The sequence below is a fragment of the Symphalangus syndactylus genome, chromosome 14 (genome assembly GCF_028878055.3).
Source record: "Symphalangus syndactylus isolate Jambi chromosome 14, NHGRI_mSymSyn1-v2.1_pri, whole genome shotgun sequence".
Lineage (NCBI taxonomy): Eukaryota > Metazoa > Chordata > Mammalia > Primates > Hylobatidae > Symphalangus > Symphalangus syndactylus.
The window spans coordinates 107,883,460-107,905,417 of record NC_072436.2 but is presented as its reverse complement, the minus strand read 5'-3'; the positions used below and the strand labels follow the sequence as shown (position 1 = coordinate 107,905,417).

General features: G+C 48.8%; 1 protein-coding gene across 21 annotated transcripts in view; it reads left to right on the top strand.

The window, feature by feature from the left end:
* CLEC16A (C-type lectin domain containing 16A) overlaps window positions 1-21,958 on the top strand; it is a 240,763-nt gene that overhangs the window by 92,156 nt on the left and 126,649 nt on the right. For all 21 annotated transcript variants that reach the window (XR_010115778.1, XM_055242568.2, XM_055242566.2 and 18 more), the window contains 5 exons: window positions 5,477-5,599; window positions 8,002-8,111; window positions 9,853-9,897; window positions 13,126-13,176; window positions 17,322-17,450. Coding sequence is in view for 20 of the 21 variants with exons in the window: in XM_055242568.2 (XP_055098543.1) it covers window positions 5,477-5,599; window positions 8,002-8,111; window positions 9,853-9,897; window positions 13,126-13,176; window positions 17,322-17,450 (458 nt within the window). In the remaining variant the exon portion in view is untranslated. The remainder of the gene's footprint in view (window positions 1-5,476; window positions 5,600-8,001; window positions 8,112-9,852; window positions 9,898-13,125; window positions 13,177-17,321; window positions 17,451-21,958) is intronic.

Sequence of the window (21,958 nt, the reverse complement as noted above, 5' to 3'; positions counted from 1 at the left end):
GCCACCTGAGAGGGGCCCCCAGCAGCTCGGCATGCCTCTTTTGGGCTGTCTGTAGCTTGATTTAGCTCTTGTTAGGTTTTTTCCTTTTGTTCTTTTGTTCTAATTTTCCTTTTTTTTTTTTTTTTTTTTTTTGAGACAAGAGTCTCACTCTGTCACCCAGGCTGGACTGCAGTGGTGCAGTCTCAGCCCACTGCAACCTCCGCCTCCTGGGTTCCAGCAATTCTCGTTTCTGAGCCTCTCGAATAGCAATACTACAGGCATGTGCCACCACACCCAGCTAATTTTTGTATTTTTAGTAGAGACAGGGTTTCACCACATTGGCCAGGCTGATCTCAAACTCCTGACCTCAGGCGATCTGCCCACCTCGGCCTCCCAAAGTGCTGGGATTAAAAACGTGAGCCACTGTGCCTGGCCTAACTTTCCTTTTATAACACGAATGATAAGGAAACACATCAAGTCATGCTCAAACTAAAAATTCTCATCCTTGCATTAAGCAGTGCTCAAACTAAAAATTCCCATTTGTGCATAATAATGAGAGGTAAAGTTGTTGGCCTGTGACAGTGCTTTTTCTCTTTCGATCCTGACAGCAGTCGTGGGGCGGGTAGTTACCATAATCATTCCCACTTCATAGGGGAGGAAACTGAGGTTCAAAGAGGTAAAGTATCAAAACAGATTTCCTCCCGTACCCCACTGCTAGGCTTCTCATTCCTGCTGTACCCAGCTGTCCCCCTAGGAGAGAGTGAGCCCAGGGACACAGAGGGGTGGCTGTTGTCAGCCCGAGAGGACAGGCCCCCTGCGTGCTCCTGGTGGGCTGGCGGTGTGGGTGCTGCCACCCTTTCCCATCTGGACCCCACCCACCTTCGGGATCATCTGAAAGTGGTTTGAGCTGTGTCTCTAACTTGCACTGTGACCTTGGGGAAACAACTTAACAACTCTGGGCCTTAACTTCCTCACGAAAGGAAAGGGCTGGACTTGGAATCTGGTAGAGAGAGAAGTGTTCCTATCCTCTGGGACCTTCCCTTATGGAGAGTTGAGAAAAGTCGAGATCATCTTGGGACGCTTTTCTTCCTGTCAAGAGCTTGCCCCAGATTTCCTCATTGTTCAGAAATTCTAAGGAGATGGAAGGGCAATGATAGGAAAGAAACAAAATGGACCTCTCTGTGGAAATTCAAGCCCTGGCCTAGTTTGCCCATTTCCGTGGTTCTGTGGCCACTGCCCCACTCTAGAAGGAGCGAGCAGCCAGGCCCTTTCTGCTGTCCTTTCTGAAGTGGAGTGATTGCTGGTGGGTTATAAAGTTGGGCAATGCACCTGGGATGCAGAGGAGCTTTTATTCCCCACCCCCAGAACCACTGACTGGCAGTTCTCAAAGGGCCAGAAATTAATGAGTAGGGAGATGTTAGGACAGTGTTAACATCTCTGGAAAAAACAAATGCCAAAAAGATTCAGTTGACATTCTTCTTGCCATTCAATAAGCCAGAATCCTTCAGAGTTAGACATTTAGCATTAACATGGGATACAGAGGCCACAAATTAGATTTTCACTGCAATCAAATTTTTTGAGGAAACCCACCTTTGTGGGGTGTTTTGGGGCAAGAGAGAGTACTACCCTACTCAAGCCTTTAGGCCGTCCCTCACCCTGGTCATCTCCTTGGTATGACTTAGCCTCTTTCTGGGAGCTGGAAGGAATTCAGAAAAGCAAGATATATTGTTATGGCTTATTACATCAATGTGCATGTGCAGGAGTTACTTAGAATCCAGACAATCAGCTCTTCAATGCTATCTTCCACTATTTTGTCAAGGTTCTAAATGAAGCGTCATCTGGTACTCAAGTGACCGTATTTCAAGAGTTCCGAGAAGTGCCACCTTTCCCCCTTTCGTAGAATAACAGGAAAAGATGTGTTTCAAGCACAAATAATCCATTCAGTTCTCCAAGCTTGGATCAAGCAAAATATTTGTTTCTGTAAGTGTATTTTTCAAGAGCCACATCAGATGAGCAGATAAGGAGTTTGAAGACCTCTTACTCCAGGCAGGAACTGTTCTAGTAGCCCTAACAGGTCTTCTGTCACTGCGGGTCCTGTGTGCTTCTTTAGGAGAAGTGACAACAGGGCTCAAAGTCACACACTTGCCTGTTCCTTCTTTCCTTTCCCACTTACCTTCCCCACCCCCATGTAATCCTTTATCTTTCAAATGCTGTTAGTTTTGGCAGGAAGAATTGTTGAATTTTCACTGGAGGAAAAATGATTCCCTTGCCTCTTTAATGATAGATCTCTGCTGTATTGGTGTCATTGTATTAGGTTGGCACAAAAGTAATCGTGGTTTTCCAATTGCTTTTAATGGCAAAAACTGCAATTACTTTTGTGCCAACCTAATATGTGCACCTTTCTGTAAGAAAGACTTAGCTTAATGTCTTTCTGCTAAAGTCACCCTCAGGGGCAGGGGTGGCCTCTGCCTCACCTGGCTCAGAACTTGATTCCTCCTACATGTGTTGAGGGTGGGGCCCAGCTTTTGAGTTTGTCGTTAAAAGCTTGAGGGCACAATTGTTGGGGATGACTGTATTTCCTTAGTGTCTAGTCTCTCTTTCTCTAGGCCTGGGTTTCCCCAAGCGTAGAAGGTGCGTAATACGGGAGTGGCCTCAGGTAGCCCTCAGACCTGGCACACAGTGGCAGTGAATTGTGCTATGGGACGGTGTACCCTTTTTCTGCTCCCTTCCCTTTCCTCTGCTATGTCTGGGAGAATGTCACCATTTGGGGCTAGCTTCTCTCCAACACTATTAAGTACCTGCCAACCACCCTTTTTGACAAAGACCAGGCCTTGGGCCAGCATGAGTAGGCAGTCAAAAGTCATTGGCTAGAATGTAAAAACATTTTTTGATTTTTAAAAAATTATTACTGGCAATTATTGCATCAATCCTGATTTCCTATTTATAAGAAATAGAAAATGGCCTGCCTGCCTGCCTGCCTGCCTGCCTGCCTTCCTTCCTTCCTTCCTTCCTTCCTTCCTTCCTTCCTTCCTTCCTTCCTTCCTTCCTTCCCGCCCTCCCTTCCTTCCCTTTCTTTCTTTCTTTCTTCTTTCTTTTTCTTTTCTTCCCTCTGTGGCCCAGGCTGGAGTATACTCGGCTCGCTGCAGACTCGCTGCGTCCGGCTCCCGTGATTCTCCTGCCCTGGCCTGCGGGCTGCCTGGGATTGCCGGCGCGCGCCACCACCCCTCCCTGGTTTCTCTCCCTTGGCTGGAGGCGCAGTTTCGCCATGTCGGCCAGGCTGGTCTCCAGCTCCTGACCTCCGGTGGTCTGCCCGCCTCGGCCTCCCGAGGTGCTGGGACTGCAGACGGAGTCTCGCTCACTCGGTGCTCGGTGTTGCCCGGGCTGCAGTGCGGTGGCGTGGTCTTGGCTCGCTGCAGCCTCCGCCTCCCAGCCGCCTGCCTTGGCCGCCCAGGGTGCTGGGATTGCAGCCTCTGCCCGGCCGCTGCCCCGTCTGGGAGGTGGAGAGCGTCTCTGCCTGGCCGCCCATCGTCGGGGTTATGAGGAGCTCCTCTGTCCGGCCAACCCGTCTGGGAGGCGAGGAGCGCCGCTGCCCAGCCGCCACCCCGTCTAGGAAGTGAGGAACGTCTCTGCCCAGCCGCCCATCGTCTGGGATGTGAGGAGCGACTCTGCCCGGCCGCCCCGTCTGGGAAGTGAGGAGCGCCTCTGCCCGGCCGCCCCGTCTGGGAAGAAGTGAGGAGCGCCTCTGCCCGGCCGCCCCGTCTGGGAAGAAGTGAGGAGCGCCTCTGCCCGGCCGCCCCGTCTGGGATGTGAGGAGTGCCTCTGCCCGGCCGCCCCGTCTGGGAAGTGAGGAGCACCTCTGCGCGGCCACCCCGTCTGGGAAGTGAGGAGCGCCTCTGCGCGGCCGCCTCTTCTGGGATGTGAGGAGCGCCTCTGCCCGGCCGCCCCTTCTGGGATGTGAGGAGCGCCTCTGCCCGGCCGCCCCTTCTGGGAAGTGAGGAGCGCCTCTGCCCGGCCGCCCCGTCTGGGACGTGAGGAGCGCCTCTGCCCGGCCGCCCCTTCTGGGAAGTGAGGAGCGCCTCTGCCCGGCCGCCCCGTCTGGGACGTGAGGAGCGCCTCTGCCCGGCCGCCCCTTCTGGGAAGTGAGGAGCGCCTCTGCCCGGCCGCTCCGTCTGGGAAGTGAGGAGCGCCTCTGCGCGGCCGCCCCATCTGGAAAGTGAGGAGCGCCTCTGCCCGGCCGCCCCTTCTGGGATGTGAGGAGCACCTCTGCCCGGCCACCCCTTCTGGGAAGTGAGGAGCGCCTCTGCGTGGCCGCCCCGTCTGGGAAGTGAGGAGCGCCTCTGCCCGGCCGCCCCTTCTGGGATGTGAGGAGCGCCTCTGCCCGGCCGCCCCGTCTGGGAAGTGAGGAGCGCCTCTGCCTGGCCGCCCCGTCTGGGAAGTGAGGAGCGCCTCTGCCCGGCCGCCCCGTCTGGGAAGTGAGGAGCGCCTCTGCCCAGCCGCCACCCCATCCGGGAAGTGAGGAGCGTCTCTGCCGGGCCGCCCCATCTGGGAAGAAGTGAGGAGCGCCTCTGCCCGGCCGCCCCTTCTGGGAAGTGAGGAGCGCCTCTGCCCGGCCGCCCCGTCTGGGAGGTCTATCACAGAGGCCAGAAGCAATGTGGGGGCTGGACGTGGTGGCTCACGCCTGTAGTTCCAGTACTCTGGGAGGCAAAGGCGGGTTGATCACTTGAGGCTAGGAGTTCGAGACCAGCCTGGCCAACATGGCGAAACATGAAAAATACAACTGACCAACCAAGCGACAACAAAACAGGTCTACCCTGGAGTCATACTCTAATTTTTTCTATTTTCCTCCCTTTCTGATCCTTTATCCCACTTTCTTTTTCTTCCTCTTCCTTCTCCTTCTTCTTTGTCAAATAGAGGATTGAGTTATTATCATTGATCCATACAAAGTCCCTCTCTCATTTTTCTTTAATTCCCACCCCCCATTTCTATTCCCCGTCTTCCCATGTGCAACCTTCCTAATGTGTTTGATATGCATCTTTTTGTTTGTATGTACTTTTAGAAAATGTTTATTGTTTTGTGTGCAAAAATAAAAATAAAAATAATAAAAATAAAGAAATAGAAAATGTATGTTTTAATACATTTATGTAAGTTCAGTTTACGGAGAGCTCTGCAATAAGTTATGGCACCAACAGCAACCAGTCATGACAGCAGTTGCCAAGAGGGGACAGGCGCAGTGGCTCACAACAGTAATCCCAGCACTTTGGGAGGCCCAGCACTTGGGGAAGCCCAGGAGTTCAAGTCCAGCCTGGGAAACATGACAAAACCCTGTCTCTACTAAAAACTAAAAAAAAAAAAGAAAAGAAAAGAAAAAGGAAAAGAAATCACCAAGAGGGAACATATGTGGCTGAAGGTGAGGAAACCCCACTCTACAGGACCTTTCAGGATGAGGAGGTCACATAGTCAGGAGGCCTCCGCTTAATATCCTTCTCCTCTGTTCCAGGCATGGATCCTGAAAAATTAGAGCGAATCCAGCTCCCCGTGCCAAATGCGGCCGAGAAGAGCACCTACAACCACCCGCTGGCTGAAAGACTCATCAGGATCATGAACAACGCTGCCCAGCCAGGTGCCCCCTTGGGGTGTTGTCTGTCCACAGGGCCACGCAGTTGTAGGGAGCAGACCCCACTGGGAGCCTGAGCCCTGGGTGCTAGGCCTGAGCCTTCTGAGAATCCGGGCCCATCCTAGCCTCTCCCCCTGCCTCTCAACCCCTGCATTCTGGGCCAGCCCTCCTGCCTGCTGGGACTGTGTCTTTAGCTCTGGGTCTCCTTTTGCCATCCCACCGCCTGCCACTTGGTAACCATCTTTCTTCTCCTTCCACACCCCGCCTTTCTTTTGCTGAGATTGTCAATGTTTGTCGCCCCCACCCCCCTATCTCTGGGTGGCCCAAGGTGATATTATGAGAAAGAACTAGGCTGAGAGTGGAGTGAGGGGAGAAGGTTCGAAGGTTTAACGGGCCGGTAGACGTAGGAGACAGAGTTTTGTTACCAGCAACAGTTGTGGGTAGGTATGGAAACAGGTAGGAGTGAGAATACGCTTGGAGAAAAACTCACTTGGACTAGGCAGCTGAAGAGAGGTTACGCTAGTGCTGGGGCTGAGTGGGGTGGGGCCAGGAGAGCCAATGGAGCCGAGACCACCCAGCCTTCTCCTTGGTCATCCCCGGGGCTTGTATTATGTTTGGGAAGACCTATTTATTGTGATAGCGCTTTTTCTTTTCTTTTCTTTTCTTTTCTTTTTTTTTTTTTTTTGAGATGGAGTCTCGCACTGTCACCTGGGCTGGAGTGTAATGGCGTGATCTCTGCTCAGTGCAATCTCTACCTCCCAGGTTCACGCGATTCTCCTGCCTCAGCCTTCTGAGTAGCTGGGATTACAGGTGCACACTACCAAACCCAGCTAATTTTTTGTATTTTTAGTCGAGACAGGGTTTCACTATGTTGGCCAGACTGGTCTCGAACTCCTGACCTCATGATCCACCCACCTCGGCCTCCCAAAGTGCTGGGATTACAAGCGTGAGCCACCGCGCCCAGCCTGCTTTTTCATTTTTTAGGTAGAGCCCCTTTTCTCACCTATTTTCACCTGACTTACAAGGCATTAACAAAGGGACAGGCAGGGAGGTGGGCAGAGGGGTGTATCTGCCTTTAGGTTTTTCCCAGTGACCTATCATGGTCTCTGATGTTTCCAAGGCCTTACAGGCATAGCCTGAAGACCTCCTCCTCTCCACAGTGGGACCTTTTCCCAGAAATAAAGTTGAAAGACCCACAGAGGAGTTTGCATAAGAGCAGTTGTCCTGCAGTCAGTCAGTTACAGATGCTTCTAGGAGAGATGCCAGATGCGGGTTTTGGCATTCTGAGCACCTGCAGTCTACCACTACCCAGCTATGAGACCTTGGACAAGTCACTTCACTTTTCTAAGCCTCAATCTTTCAAGCACTCATTGCAATAGGTTTTTATAGAGATTCCTTCAGGAGCTATATAAAGTGCTCGGCACTGTGCCTGGCTCACAGTAGTAAGTAAGTAGTAGCATAGTAAGTAAGCTGTGTTAGAGCCCTCTTGCTCTTGACAGAAACCCGACTCACTCCGGCTTAAACAATACAAACAGACAAAGCTGTGTTAGCTTATAAAGTCTGCTGAGGCCTGGCTTCAGGCAAAGCTGGATCCAGGGGCTTAAACAGTATTTTTCTACCTTTGGCCTCTGCCACCTTCTGGGTTGACGAGTTAAATGCCAGCCCCTCCAGCTAGCCCTTTCTCCACTGAGACTCTAGACTTACTCTATGGGAGACAGTTAGATTTGAACAGTCTAGTTGGAAGAGAGATCTCGAAGTGATATTTGCAGAATTCTTTACAAAGATTAAAAATGCTGGCAAGGGTGAAGAGGTGGCCGACGTAGATTATAATGCTTGTGCCCCTCAGGGCATCACCACTGTCCTCTGCTCAGCCCAGCACAAGGAGAATTTCTCTTAACCCAGCAGTTCCAACAAATTGTGAGGTTGAGCCTTACTGGCTCTGACTGGCTTCCTTGCCTGGTTCTTACCTAGTCACTGGGACCAAAGGAATATGGAGCACCCCAACTTGCTGGGTGACGTGCCCAACCCTGGAAGGGGGAAGGAGGACCAGCTCCACCCAAATCGCATGACCCAGAGTGGGACTGGCAGCTCTCTAAGGGAAGTGGGGGTGCAGGGCCACTTTCCAGGCCTCAACAGTGTTTAGTCACCCTCTTTTTCCTGCACCCTGTCAGTAAAGGGACTTCAGCGAAGTATTTGTTATAGGTAGTTTTGATGGAGAACATTGAATTCTAACTGATGGGGAATGGTTTGGGCATCGGGGGTTCCCTCTGTGTCCCCACTGGATGTTGGGAGCCATGAGCAGTTGGTCTGTCATGTGACCTGCTAACCTCAACGTGGATAGGCAGGAGCCTTGGGTTTAAGGGCGCCCCACCCTGGGTGTGCAAGGCTTACCCTGGTGTGCTGTGCAGATGGGAAGATCCGGCTTGCGACGCTGGAGCTGAGCTGCCTGCTTCTGAAGCAGCAAGTCCTGACAAGTGCCGGCTGCATCATGAAGGACGTGCACCTGGCCTGCCTGGAGGTAACGCCCTCTCCCCTCCTCCTTCCTGTGGGCCAAGGGAGAGGGACAGGAGGACACGAGGGAAGCTGCTGGCATCCCGATAGGAGTCCTGGCCTACGGTGTCATCGGTCACCAGCTAGAAGCAGCAGGGGCTCTCTCTTGAGACCCCACTCCAACCTACTTATTCAGCATGGACTTCCTTTCGACTGAGACTTGCTGAAGAGTCCACTTATTTGAGTTTTAGTAGTTTCTGTTGCAATTATTTGGTTCTGTATTTGTCCTCAGGATTTCTGAATTTTTTCTTTGGTATTACAAAAGTTTTTTTGCACATACAAACACATTAACACACATACACACATTGATTATGGTTTTTGTGCTTAAAATATATGTTAAATTTTCAGTGGCTTTTATGATACCTCCTCTTATTTTCTATATTTATTTTAGAAAATTTAGGAAGTACAAAGAGGGAAAAGTAACAACTATAGTTGACATTTTGGCTGTGTCTATGCACACACACGTATTATATATGTAAATAATATATTTAAGTATTATATAAGCAAATAGTTATATACATAAAGAAGTATATTTACACATGCAATATGTAAATATACGTACGTATATTTACACATGTAATATGTAAATATACAGTACGTATATTTACATATGTAATATGTAAATATACAGTACGTATATTTACATATGTAATATGTAAATATGTACACGTGAATATATGTAAAGGAACATCTATTTACATATGTAAATGAAAATTGATTTATAAGTATGTATATACGTTTGTGTGTATATACACACACACACACACACACTTATAAATGAATTTTTTGTCTTATACAAATGTAGTTGGGCCAAGTGCAGTGGCTCATGCATGTAATTCCAACATTTTGGGAAGCTGAGGTGAGAGGATCACTTGAGGCCAAGAATTTGAGACTAGTCTGGACAACATAGTGAGACCCTGTCTCTGAAAAAACAAAAAAAAATTAGCCAGGACATGCCTGTAACCCAGCTACTCAGAAGGCTGAGGCTGGAAGTTTGCTTGAACCCAGGAGTTTGAGACTGCAGTGAGCTATGATTGTACCACCGCACTCCAGCCTGGGCCACAGATTGAGACTGTCTTGGAAAAGTAAAATAAAAAAGGAGTCGTAATGGCCATATTTTATAACCCATTTTCCCCCAATTAACTGTATATTAACAGCTTCTCATGCCTTTACAATCAAATTACCTATCCTTTCCCCATTTTCATTATGAGCTCTGTCTCCTTTCCTCTCTCTCTCTCATTAAGAACTATTTTGTAGGCCAGGCACGGTGGCTTATGCCTGTAATCCCAGCGTTTTGGGAGGCTGAGGTGGGCAGATCACCTGAGGTCAGGAGTTCGAGACCAGCCTGGCCAACATGGTGAAATACAAAAAATACAAAAAGTACAAAAAATACTAAAAATACAAAAATTAGCCAGGCATGGTGATGGGTGCCTGTAATACCAGCTACTCGGGAGGTTGAGACAGGAAAATCACTTGAACCTGGGAGGCAGAGGTTGCACTGAGACAAGATCACACCACTGCACTGCAGCCTGGGTGACAGAGCAAGACTCCATCTCAACAAAAGGAAGAAAAAAAAAAAACATTTTATACGTTAAGGATATTAGTCCAGATCTGTTTTATACACACTCATGTTTTAGAATTTGTAGTTTGCCTGACTTGCTCACCTATATGAGACCTGCCTTCTTCACACCTTCCTTCTCTTTTAACAGGGTGCGAGAGAAGAAAGTGTTCACCTTGTACGACATTTTTATAAGGTAATTGGCAGAGCACAGATGGACAGCAGCATGGTGTGTCTTGTAGAAGCAGGAGTGTGGTGTCTGGTTCTATGCAGATAAACGTTATATGTCTTCAGTTATTTTTTATGCCTATAATTACTGAATAAAAATGCTCAACTTCATAGTCTCTAGAGCAGCAATATCTAAGCTTTTCTGTCCATGCTGTCTAATCGGTAAAATTTTTGAGGACTCAGCCCCGGTATATGATAATTTGTTTCTCAGTAATACATGGATTTGGTTATTTGGGAATAATTTTATGTAAATTGTGAACTACGTACGTATAAACACATATAAGTAAATTATATATGTTGCACTTATGTTCATAAGTTATATATGCTTACACATATAAAATTACTTATGAATTACATATGAATTTATGAACCATATACATGTATATTATGTATATTCGTATGTGCTAAGAAACCTTATACAGGCTTCTAAACCTTTATTACATTTATTGAGATTTTGTAAAGTGCCCCCATGACTTTCAGTATCTGAAAAATTTGCAGAGCTTTGTCTTCAGGTTCCAGATGGTTTTATAAATATCTAATTGCGGCCAGGCATGGTGGCTGATGCCTGTAATCCCAGCACTTTAGGAGGCCGAGGCGGGTGGATCACCTGAGGTCGGGAGTTCAAGACCAGCCTGGCCAACATGGAGAAACCCCGTCTCTACTAAAAATACAAAATTAGGCGTGGTGGCGCATGCCTGTAATCGCAGCTACTCTGGAGGCTGAGGCAGGAGAATCGCTTGAACCCAGGAGGCGGAGATTGCGGTGAGCCAAGATAGCACCATTGCCCTGCATCCTAGGCAACAAGAGTGCAAACTCCACCTCAAAAAAAAAATCTAATTGCCATGGTTTTATTTTAGCTTTTAAGGCATACGTTTTAGTCCATTTGGGATGCTAAAACAAAATGCCATAAACTGGGTAGCTTATAAACAATAGAAATTTACTTCTGGGCCGGGTGCGGTGGCTCACACCTGTAATCAATCCCAGCACTTTGGGAGGCCAAGGCGGGCGGATCACAAGGTCAGGAGATGAAGACCATTCTGGCTAACATGGTGAAACCCTGTCTCTACAAAAAATTACAAAAAAAAAATTAGCCTGGCATGGTGGTGGGCGCCTGTAGTCCCAGCTCCTCGGGAGGCTGAGGTGGGAGAATGGCATGAACCAGGGAGGCAGAGCTTGCAGTGAACTGAGATTGCGCCGCTGCGCTCCAGCCTTGGCGACAGAGTGAGACTCCGTCCCAAAAAAAAAAAAAAAGAAATTTACTTCTGTCAGTTTTGGAGGCTGGGAAGTCCAAGATCAAGGCAGATTTGATATCTGGTGAAGGCTCACTTTCTCATAGATGGCGCTATCTTACTGGATGACCTCATTACCTCCCAAAGGCCCTACCTACTAATCCCATCAGCTTGGGAATTAGGATTTCAACATATGAATTTGGGGGTTCGGGGGTGGCGGGGAGCAGAAACACTCAGGCCTTGCCAGCCTCATGTGTCTTTCAGGCAAGGCTCATCACTCGTCAGCCATGGTGGATTAATCCATAGGTCAAATAGTCATTTTCTAGTTTCCTGGCCTCCGGATCAGGTCTCTGCAGATCCTGTGAGTGATGGTTTCCCCTCTTAATGTGGCTGATGAAGATCCTCCTACAGGGGGAAGGTGGCAGCACTGCTATTTCCTTGTTGTCCCCTGTACTTTCATTATTCGAGCCCTCTTTAAGCTGCTGTTTCTTTGCAGGAATCGTTTTAAGCCACTGCATTATTGTCAGTGTTTGTTGAGATAAAATGAGGTTATATGATTTGGAGATCGACCTTGCCAGGCTCAGATGACCCCATCCAGCTGCACCAGTGCACATACCCAGACAAGGGTGGCACCGTGGTGGGCCCCTACACACTGAGGAGGAAATCCCACTTTCCCCTTAGAACATCCCAAGCCACACTTGGCCTCCAAGTGAGGATACACCCCACTAGCAAAGCCCACAAGAAAGCAGAAACCTCAGGGTTTCATTAGTCATCTTTGAACCTCTTTCCAGTATAACTGCCCTAAGTTTATGTCCCCTAGAAAGCTTTTGGATTGCAAAAACAGAAAGACATATAGGTAGGCATTTTCCCAGAGGGTTATTCTTTATTATTAACAAAAGGAGGGCTTTATTTAAATTCTGGATCCCTTCTCCCAACCCAGATTTTTCTTACTTTTATCCCGTAACATTTATTATACCCTAAGTATAATTTCTCAACAGCTTTTAGATGTTTTCAGGAATTGTCTTTTCTGGTGGTGGTAGTTATGTCACACAAGAATATTCAAATTTAGTTGTAGTTCTGACAACTGAAAAAACCTAAAAAGGATCTTTTACCTTTCCCACCGCAAGTGTGGTGTGTGTGTGTGTGTGTGTGTGTGTGTGTCTCATTCAGAACTTGTGAGAGAGGTGCAGCAGTTCTGAGGGTCGTTGTCCAGTAGAGATTATCATGACAGTGAGTGCTCACACTGACCCAACCCCTACTGAGTGACAGGTTCTGTGCCTCCTTGCATTTCATGTGCATTAGCTCATTTCGTCTTCACAGTACCCTAGACAGACATGCCATTCTTGCAGTGGAACAAGGAGGCGAGAGGTATAAAGCTGGATTTGGTTTTGTGTATCAGAGCCAAGATTATGCCCACCATGCTGTTCTGAAGGGGCCCTCCCAGGCAGTCATGACCCTGAGGAACAACAGAACCCTGAAAGCACTCCTCAAAAACAAATGGAACAAGCCATGTAATTGTAATGTTAAACTTATTTAATTATACTCTTCCTTCTAGAGGTGTGGAGCCTCGTATCTTTAATATGGTAACTTAAACAGGATTGTCCATTTCTCTAGCCATTCTCGACAAAATAGATGATGTTAAACACTTGAAATATTAGCCTTTTCTATATTTTAATCCTACATAGTAGAATTTTTTTTTTTTTTTAATTAACTGCTTTGACAGAAGAATTCTAACTCCATATATTTAAAAAGGAAGAAAATTTTGAATAGTGCAGTTTGATATTTGGTCTGTCATTTGAGTGTGTGTGTTTGTGTTCACGTGTGCATTTTACTTCCTGGTGATTTACGAGAACTCACTAATGAGAAACAGATGGCCTCTAAAGCCACAAACTAGAGTTTATAATACTCTCTTGTTTATGGAAAAAAATATGAATAATCTCCTCTTCCCTCCCTTCCTTTCTTTTTAGGGAGAAGACATTTTTTTGGACATGTTTGAAGATGAGTACAGGAGCATGACAGTAAGTGAGGGGCTGGGACACACTTGGGCTGGCGTGTGCCTGTGTCCCTGCCAAGCTCACCCTGCCCATCCCAGAGGGAGTTTTTTGACTTAGGGCTTTGTGACCAAATAGCACAGATTGATGGGGAAGCAGATTTAGAATGGTGTCTTGTGATCCCCACCACTGTTAAAATTTCAGACTATATTCACTCCCTCTAAGATGGGAGGTATCTGATGAATCAGGACGATTCTCTGCTATGAATAGTAATTTGGGGGGTGGTATCATTTTATTCAGGACTTATTCTGTGCTGGATATGTATAGCATGCTGTACAGATTATATCTCTTAATCCTCACACCAACCAACGGTAATAGCTACTGCCATTGTCCCTTTCTTGCTGAATTAGTCTGTTCTCATACTGCTATGCAGAAACACCCAAGACTGGGTAATTTATAAAGAAAAGAGGTTTAATTGACTCACAGTTCCACATTGCTGGGGAGGCCTCAGGAAACTTATAATCATGGTGGAAGGCACCTCTTCACAGGGTGACAGGAGAGAGAATTAGTGCAAGGAGAAAAAGTGCCAGACACTTAGAAAACCATCGGATCTCATGAGAACTCAGTCACTATCATGAGAACAGTATAAGGGAAACTGCCCCCATGATTCAGTTACCGCCACGTGGTTCCGCCCTTGACACGTGGGGATTCTCACGTGTCTCACCATTCAAGGTGAGATTTGGGTGGGGACACAGAGCCAAATCATTTCACTTGCCAGTGAGGAAACTGAGTCAGAGAGGTCTAGTGATGTACCCAAGTCTGCCTGGCCGGTGAGTGGCAGAGCCAGGCTTCTAGAGGAGGACAGCCCAGCCCCCAATCCCCTGTGCTTCTCTATGTATTGTGTCCCTGCCTCCCTGTTTGCTGCTCCACTGGAATGTTTCAGCATGCAGCTCTCCCTCCAGTCTGCAGTGCCAGCACACGGGCTTCCTTCCTCCTCCCGCAGGCAGAATCGCAGGAAGCCATAGGTTCAGAATATCCCAGCTTTCTCTGCTTTGCGCGTTTGTCTGTTATCCCAGCACCTGCCCTTGGCTAGGTACTCCATAAGTACGTGATAGATTATCCTTCTTGTGGATATTACCCACCAAAGCATGTGTGATTTGGGAAGTTTATAGTAAACCTAAGTGTTTTAAGTGTTGAAAAGAAAAAGGCAGCGTGTACTAATTGGCTCCTTGGCTTCGCAGCCCATTCCCTAGAATCTGGACAGCCAGGCCCTCACCACGTCCTTTGTTACTGCATGTCTGAGTCTGCTGTGGAGCCTTTTCAGGGGAAAGGTGTAAATTAGCATAAGTCATCTCCAGAAACACCCCAGCAGCCCCCTGTGCCAGGCCTCCGTGGGCTGCTCATCCACAGCCCCTCATCATTCCTGCAGCCCCTTCGAGAGAGGCTCAGTCTTCCACCCTTCAGACCATTCATTAGAGTGGAAGGGATTCAGTTGTCATTTGCCATTTCCTCTTACCCCTGAGACATCCCCCTGCAGTGTCATTCCCTACAATTTGGTTTCCTGTTTGGAAATGTCAGGCTCTTATGGCACTTGACCATGTGGGAAAGCTTGCGCTATTAAACCCCTGCTCAGTGTCTGCTTTTGACAATGTAACCTTGAGTGCGTTGCTGAAATTCGGAGCCTTGATTTTTTTTCTTTTTTTTTTTTTTTTCGAGAGAGAGTTTTGCTCTGTCGCCCAGGCTGGAGTGCAGTAGTGCGTTCTCAGCTCACTGCAACCTCCGCCTCCTAGGTTCAAGCAATTCTCCTGCATCAGCCTCCCGAGTAGCTGGGATTACAGGCGCCCACTACTACGCCCAGCTAATTTTTGTATTTTTAGTAGAGACGGGGTTTCACCATGTTGGCCAGGCTGGTCTCGAACCCCTGACCTCGTGATCCTCCCGCCTCGGCCTCCCAAAGTGCTGGGATTACAGGCGTGAGCCACCGCACCTGGCAGTTTTTTTTTTTTTAATCCATAAGATGGGGGATCCCTACCTCAGAGCCACCCAGGCTGTGTATGAAATAGCCAACAAGAGGCCTCGTGGGTCCATACACAACAACAAATACTCATGGGTCCATACACAACAAATACTTCCTCCCCCTCCCACCGTGGGGAGCTTCCCGGGTTTTATTTGTTTGTTTGTTTGTTTTAATGAAGCATGTATTGTGTGTCCTATACAATGCCTGGCATTCCAGAGAAATACAAATGTGCCACACCCTTGCTCTGTATCTGAAAATCAGTCCTCAGCCTTCAGGAATGCAGCTTCTGAATGGAAAGGGGTGGGGACAGGCCCTCCAAGGCCAGCCACTGTACCAAAGTCAGACCATGACTTGTGACCTTTCCTTCATTTCCCTTATTGCCTCTGGTTTAATGCAAAAGGTTCAGTGAGGTGATGGCCTAGCTCTGCCCCCAGCAGGCTTGAGGGGTTCATTGGGAAGGTTGTAGGGGGCAGCAGGAGTAGAGGGGAAGGGAGCTGCAAGTGAATGAGTGAGGCAGGAGCTGCCACCCCTGCTGGGATAGAGGATTTGGAGTGGGGGACCTCAGGAAAGTACTTAAAGTGTCCAAAAGAAAAAGGCAAGCAGCATGCACCAAGTGGCTCCTTGGCCCCCTGGCCCATTCACTGGGTGTCTCACTATGTTTTCTGCAGCTGTAACAGAATACCACAGACTTAATTTATAAAGAAAAGAAATTTCTTACAGTTCTGGAGGCTGGGAAGTCTAATATCAGGTGCCAGCATTTGGCGACGGCCTTCTTGCCATGTCATCCCATGGTGGGATGCAGAAGGGCAAGACAGAGCAAGAGGGAACAGAACTCACTCTTATAACAAACTCACTCTCACCATCATTGAGCCACACCTTCGATAACAACATTACTCCATTCATGAGACCTAATCCTGTCTTGTTAGGCCCTACCTCTCAGCAGTGTCACACTGGGGATTAAGTTTCCAACACATGAACTTTGGGGGACACGTTCAAACCAGGTGTCTGGGCCGCTGAGCCCTCCCTACATCCCTGCCCTATGTAGTCAGCTTTACCTAGCAGGAGGAGGAAAGTGGTATGTTTGAAGTCCACTTTCTGAAAAGAGAAGACACAAGGAAAGCTTGTGATGTTTGAAAGAGTAAAATGAATCCTGCAGAAAGCTCACCCTTCCTCTCTGAAGCCAGGGAAATGAAATGTTAGTGTTCACCAACATGTATGCATTGATTACTACTACTGATACAGCAGAGATCTGGGAGAGGTGGTAGGGAGGGGATGTCACCCTGTGTCTTAGTCATCAAAGAAGGCTTCACAGAGGTGGTGTGGAAAGAGGCAGTCAGCTCTGGCCCAGTGGCCGTGGGCATGTGCCTTTCTTCCTCTTAGCTCAGTGTCCTTTTCGTGATGGGCCACCAGCACCTGCCATCCAGCAGGTGGTGATCCCAGCACGTGTCTGGCACTTAGTAGATGCTCCAAAAATGATTGTGTTATATTATCCCAGGTAAGATGTGAAGGGGACAAGGAAGGAAGGGGAAACATTGGTCCCAGGGTGGGAATCACAGAGGCCCTGGAGCAAGACAGGCCTGGGCTCATGTCTTGGCTCTGCCACCCACCAGCTGAGTGACCTTGGATCAATTTTTCTGCTTCTCTGAGACTGTGTTCCCTCATCAGCAAAGTGGGAAGCAGCTCCTCAAAAGCCTTTAGGTCACAGCCTGCCGCAGTATCAGCACTCATTAAACAGAAGCTGCCATCGCCACAGCTGTTATCATCACTGGAAGGACAGAGAGGAGGAAGCAGGTGGCAGATGGGCTTGCACCCACAGGGGTAAAGCATACCTGGCCTCCTGAGAATCCCTGTCCCTGCTGAGGTGGAGAGGGAATGCGAAGAGGAACGAGCTTTTCACAGCAAGGATGCAGCTTCTCAAGAGTCTGAGCTGCTGCTTCAATTAAAGGAAAAATCTGCAATTCAGAAAACCAAAAGGCATATTGCTCGCTTATCTGGTGGCCTCCGTGCTTTACTTCAATCTAAATCCAGGGTTTAGATCCCTCATTTACATTTACTAAATGCGGGTGAAGGCGAGGGGCCTGTGTAACCTCCCCCGGCCCCTTCTTCCTTCCAAGTAAGGGACCTGCTTTGAGGTTTCCTGTAATGTCTCTTCTAGATGAAGCCCATGAACGTGGAATATCTCATGATGGACGCCTCCATCCTGCTGCCCCCAACAGGCACGCCACTGACAGGCATTGACTTCGTGAAGCGGCTGCCGTGTGGCGATGTGGAGAAGACCCGGCGGGTGAGTGAGTGCAGGACCTGTCATCTCCTGGGCCACTGTTCTCCAGAACCACTCCCAGACCAGGGAAGAAAGGGCTTCTTTGTCAAAGTCAAGAGCCTGCCCTCAACACAGCTTAGACAGTGGATAGAGAGTACCCACTTGCCCCCAGGCATGAATTTCCAAAGTGTGTTGCCCTTTGGAAAGTGGGGTTTGGCATTCCATTACATCTGGCACCCAATGTTGGCTGCAGAGAGGTAGCCTTCACCAGTGCGGACAGACTCAAGCCCTGAGCTCAGGAGTGGAAGGCAGTGGGGCCAGGTTTCTGTGAACCGTGGGGGGTGAGCACAGTACACCCAGCGCAGGTGAGGTTGGTGTGAAATCGTAGCCCAGCGGTCTCAGGACCCCCAGAGATAGTGCGATGTTAAGGCATCTACCTGCTCTTGGGACACAGTCAAATGAAATGTGAATCTCACCAGCCTGCAGGAGAGATATGTGTGAAAAGATTAGTTCTCAGAACCGGCTGCAGTGTGTGCTTCCGTTATCAGCCCTTTTTTTCTGAAGCAGGCACTCTAGGAAGCAGTCTCCGCAAGGGTGTTCATGGTATTTTATCTGCCGGGTAAGATCAGAGTTTCTTTCTTAGAAAGCACCATCACCTTTTCCTAGAAAATCATTCCCTGGAGACATGAGTATTTGTGGATAGTTTAGAGGAATTCATTGCACACAGCTCCCCCTGTCAGCCTGTACCATCTGAGTTAATTCGTGTGTGACAGAGGTGTTTCACTTTTGGATTTTGCAAAACAGGAATGACCTGTCACTTGCACCTCAGACACGAGGAGTCTGAACCTTCCTCCCTGCAGCTGGTGGTTCTGCCTCGGAAGCCTGGGGGTGCAGAGGAAGTGGGACCCATGTGTCTTGAGTCAATCCACATTTCCCAAGTGTCTGACCAAACCCGCAAGTCTCACCACAGGACCCACCCTGTCCGGGCCACTGACGCCTTCCTTCCACGTCCCCCCAGCCAGGCACACGATTCTGTTTGTGGGTGGCAGTGTTTGCACTGGACGTCCTGGCATCAGCTTTCACTGGAGGACTGGTTCTGACAGATGTGTATGTGTTGCTTCATGATGCTGATGTGCTCACCCCCAGCCAGGGCAACAGCATCCTGTGCCAAGAAGGCTCCACCTGGGAGATTTCCCTGCGCCCCTGAGCCAGAAGGTCCAGAGGACTGAACGCTGAGCACTGCTACTCTGGATTCCACTTTGCCTTTTGTGGTTTTTTTTGTTTGGTTGGTTGGTTTTTTTTTTTTTTTTGGAGGCTACGGCGAGCTGTGATCCATCCTGGAGTGCAGTGGTGCAATCATAGCTCACTGCAGCCTCAAACTCCTGGGCTCCAGCCATCCTCCCACGTCAGCATCAGTAGCTGGAACTACAGGCACAAGCTGCCACACCTAGCTAATTTTTAAATGTTTTATAGAGATGAAGTCTTCCTAAGTTACCCAAGTTAGTCTTGAACTCCTGGCCTCCAGCCATCCTCCTGCCTTGGCCTCCCAAAGTGCTGCAATTACAGACATGTACCACCACACCCAGCCTACACTCTACCTTCTTTTGGTTCACAGTTCATCAGGGTTTTTCTTACCACTTCTATGAACACATAGCCTCTGTTATGAAGTAGATCAATTCAAATCAGTTCTTTATGTGGGTTTCCTCATTAAATTCTATAACCATCCTAGGAGATTGGCACTATTATTATCCCCATTTTACAGGGGAAGAATTTTTTTTTTTTTTTTTTTTTTGAGACAGGGTCCCGCTCTGTCACCCAGGTTGGTGCCATCTTGGCTCACTGCAACACACTCTGACCCCTGGGGTCAAGTGATCCTCCCACCTCAGCCTCCTGAGTAGCTGGGATTACAGGTGTGCGCCACCACACTGGGCTAATTTTTGTATTTTTTGTAGAGATGGGTTTTGCCATGTTGCCCAGGCTGGTCTTGAACTCCTGGACTCAAGCGATCTGCCCACCTCGGCCTCTCAAAGTGCTGGGATTACACACGTGAACCACCACGCCCTGTCCACAGAGGAAGAAATTGATGCATGGAGAGGTCCAGTGATTTGCTCGAGGTCACCCAGCTAGTGAGTAGCTGAGCCACGAGTCAGCCCAGGCAATGTGGCCCCCAGAACCTAGACTCTTAGGCATTCTGACCCACTACTTCCCACACTGCCTTCTTCAGATCTGCTAGCTCTGCTCAGGACACTGGGGCATCAAAAACACAGCCCCAGTCCTGAAGGAATCAGAGCCTAGAGGGCAAAGTTGGAAGAGATAGTGGCAGGCCATGTGGCTCAGGCCATTATTCAAGCAGCATTAGGTCAGGTCACTAATCCCACCTGGAGCAGGAAGTGGGACAGGCACCAGATAGGGAGGCACAAGCCCAGAGACAGGTGGCACATTCTGGCACCTCCACGGTGGTGATTGCAGCTGGAGCCCACAGTGGGATGTGATGAGGCTGGGGGTGCTGGCAAGAGCCAGATCACGGGGGCCTTGGAGCCCCTTGAGAACCTTGGCTGTCACCTCTTTTTTTTTTTTTTTTTCTTTTTGAGACAGAGTCTTGCTATTTCGCCCAGGCCAGAGTGCAGTGGCGCTATCTCGGCTCACTGCAAGCTCCGCCTCCCGGGTTCACACCATTCTCCTGCCTCAGACTCCCAAGTAGCTGGGACTACAGGCGCCCGCCACCACGCCCGGCTAATTTTTTGTATTTTTAGTAGAGACGGGGTTTCACCGTGTTAGCCACGATGGTCTCGATCTCCTGACCTCGTGATCCGCCCACCTCGGCCTCCCAAACTGCTGGGATTACAGGCGTGAGCCACTGCGCCCGGCCCGGCTGTCACCTCTTAACACTGTTTCATGACCTCATACCCTGCTGGGCTGGGGCAGATGGTCCTGATCCACAGGCGAGAGATGGGAGAAATGCAGGGGTGAGTTTGTCACACATGTGGCGGAAGGGAGGTTGCTTCTTGTCTGTCTCCTCTGAGCTACTGTCTCTTCATCTGTCAAGTAAAATGTGCCTGCCTTTCCAGAGTTATTGTGAGGACTCAGCAGCAAGCCAATGGCATGTCTTGATGATAGTCTTTTTGCCCCTTACATGTCACATAGTTGCAGGTTCCCAGGGCTGTGCTGCCCACCTCCCTTGTTCTGGAAAGGATGCACAGCCCAAGTGGCTGGCTGAAGCACAGGTAGAGAATATCTCAGCTTCCCTAGAGTCTCTTTGCCTGTCTGACAAGTTTCCAAAAGCAACTCTCAAGTCCTCCCAGGGTCCCTGGGTAGCAGAATGATATAAAAGAGGCCAGGCTACCTCAAAGCCAAGGCATACACTTTAGAAAAGCTTCCTTTGTGACTTTAAGAATTTATTTCTGAAGGGTAGCTTTGGCCACTCATCTCACTGCAGTTCTGTTGCAAGGGAGCCATCTAGAATCATCCAGAAGCTTAGCTCCTCAAGCCCACTTCACAAATCAGAACACACCAATGTGCTTTGAATTTGAGCTAAAGGAAGTTACATGGTTTAGCAAGCAATTGAGGGCTTAATGTGGTTCGTTTCAAGTTTTTTGCTTGTATCCAAAGAACATTCCAAGCTACCCCTTTGGTTTCAAATGTTTTCTTTCTTTCTTTTTTTTTCCACCAAGTAGACTTTTTAAAGGAGGCTGATCCTTTTCAGAAACTCCACCCTTTATTTTCCTTAAGGACTTGTCAAAGAAGTTCAAACAATTCCTACTGGCAAATCATTCCTAAATATTTGTAGATTCATCAAAGAGCTGCCAGATTCTTGCTATGTGCCAAATACTGTGTTAGCCTGAGGGGTGAAGAATTGAGCAAGCACACGTCCCTGCCTTGTGGACTGCTCTTTTTACCTAGAGAGGTAAAGTTTATTAACAAGTAAGAGAATAGCAGGTTTGGTATCAACCCACAGTCAGAGCTCTGGAGGAAAGAAATAGCACGCCATAGCCAGGGGCTGAGGAGCGGTCCTCCTGCAGACAGAGTGATCGGAAGAGCTGCTCTGCAGAGGTGACATCTGGGTGGAAACCTGGAGGACGAGGAGGAGCCAGGAAGGTTAAAGTGATAAAGGAGGCACTTTCCAAACAGGGAACAGCACACATCCCGTCCCTGAGGTGTCACCAAGTGTGGCATGTTCAAGGAGCATAGTAAGTGAGGGAGGGACAGGGGCAGGGGCAGCGAGAGGAGAGGGTGGTGGCAGCGCTTTGCAGGCAGTGGGGAGGCATCTCACGATAACGCCGTTTTCCCTCTTGCTTTGTTTTTTTTTTTTTTTGAGATGAGTCTCAGTCTGTCACCCATGCTGGAGTGCAGTGGCATGATCTCAGCTCACTGCAACCTGCACCTCCCAGGTTCAAGTGATTCTCCTGCCTCAGCCTCTAGAGTAGCATGAGCCACCACGCCCAGCTGATTTTTTAATTTTTTTTGTATTTTTAGTAGAGACTGGGTTTCCCCAGTCTGTTGGCCAGGCTGCTCCCGAACTCCTGAACTCAGGT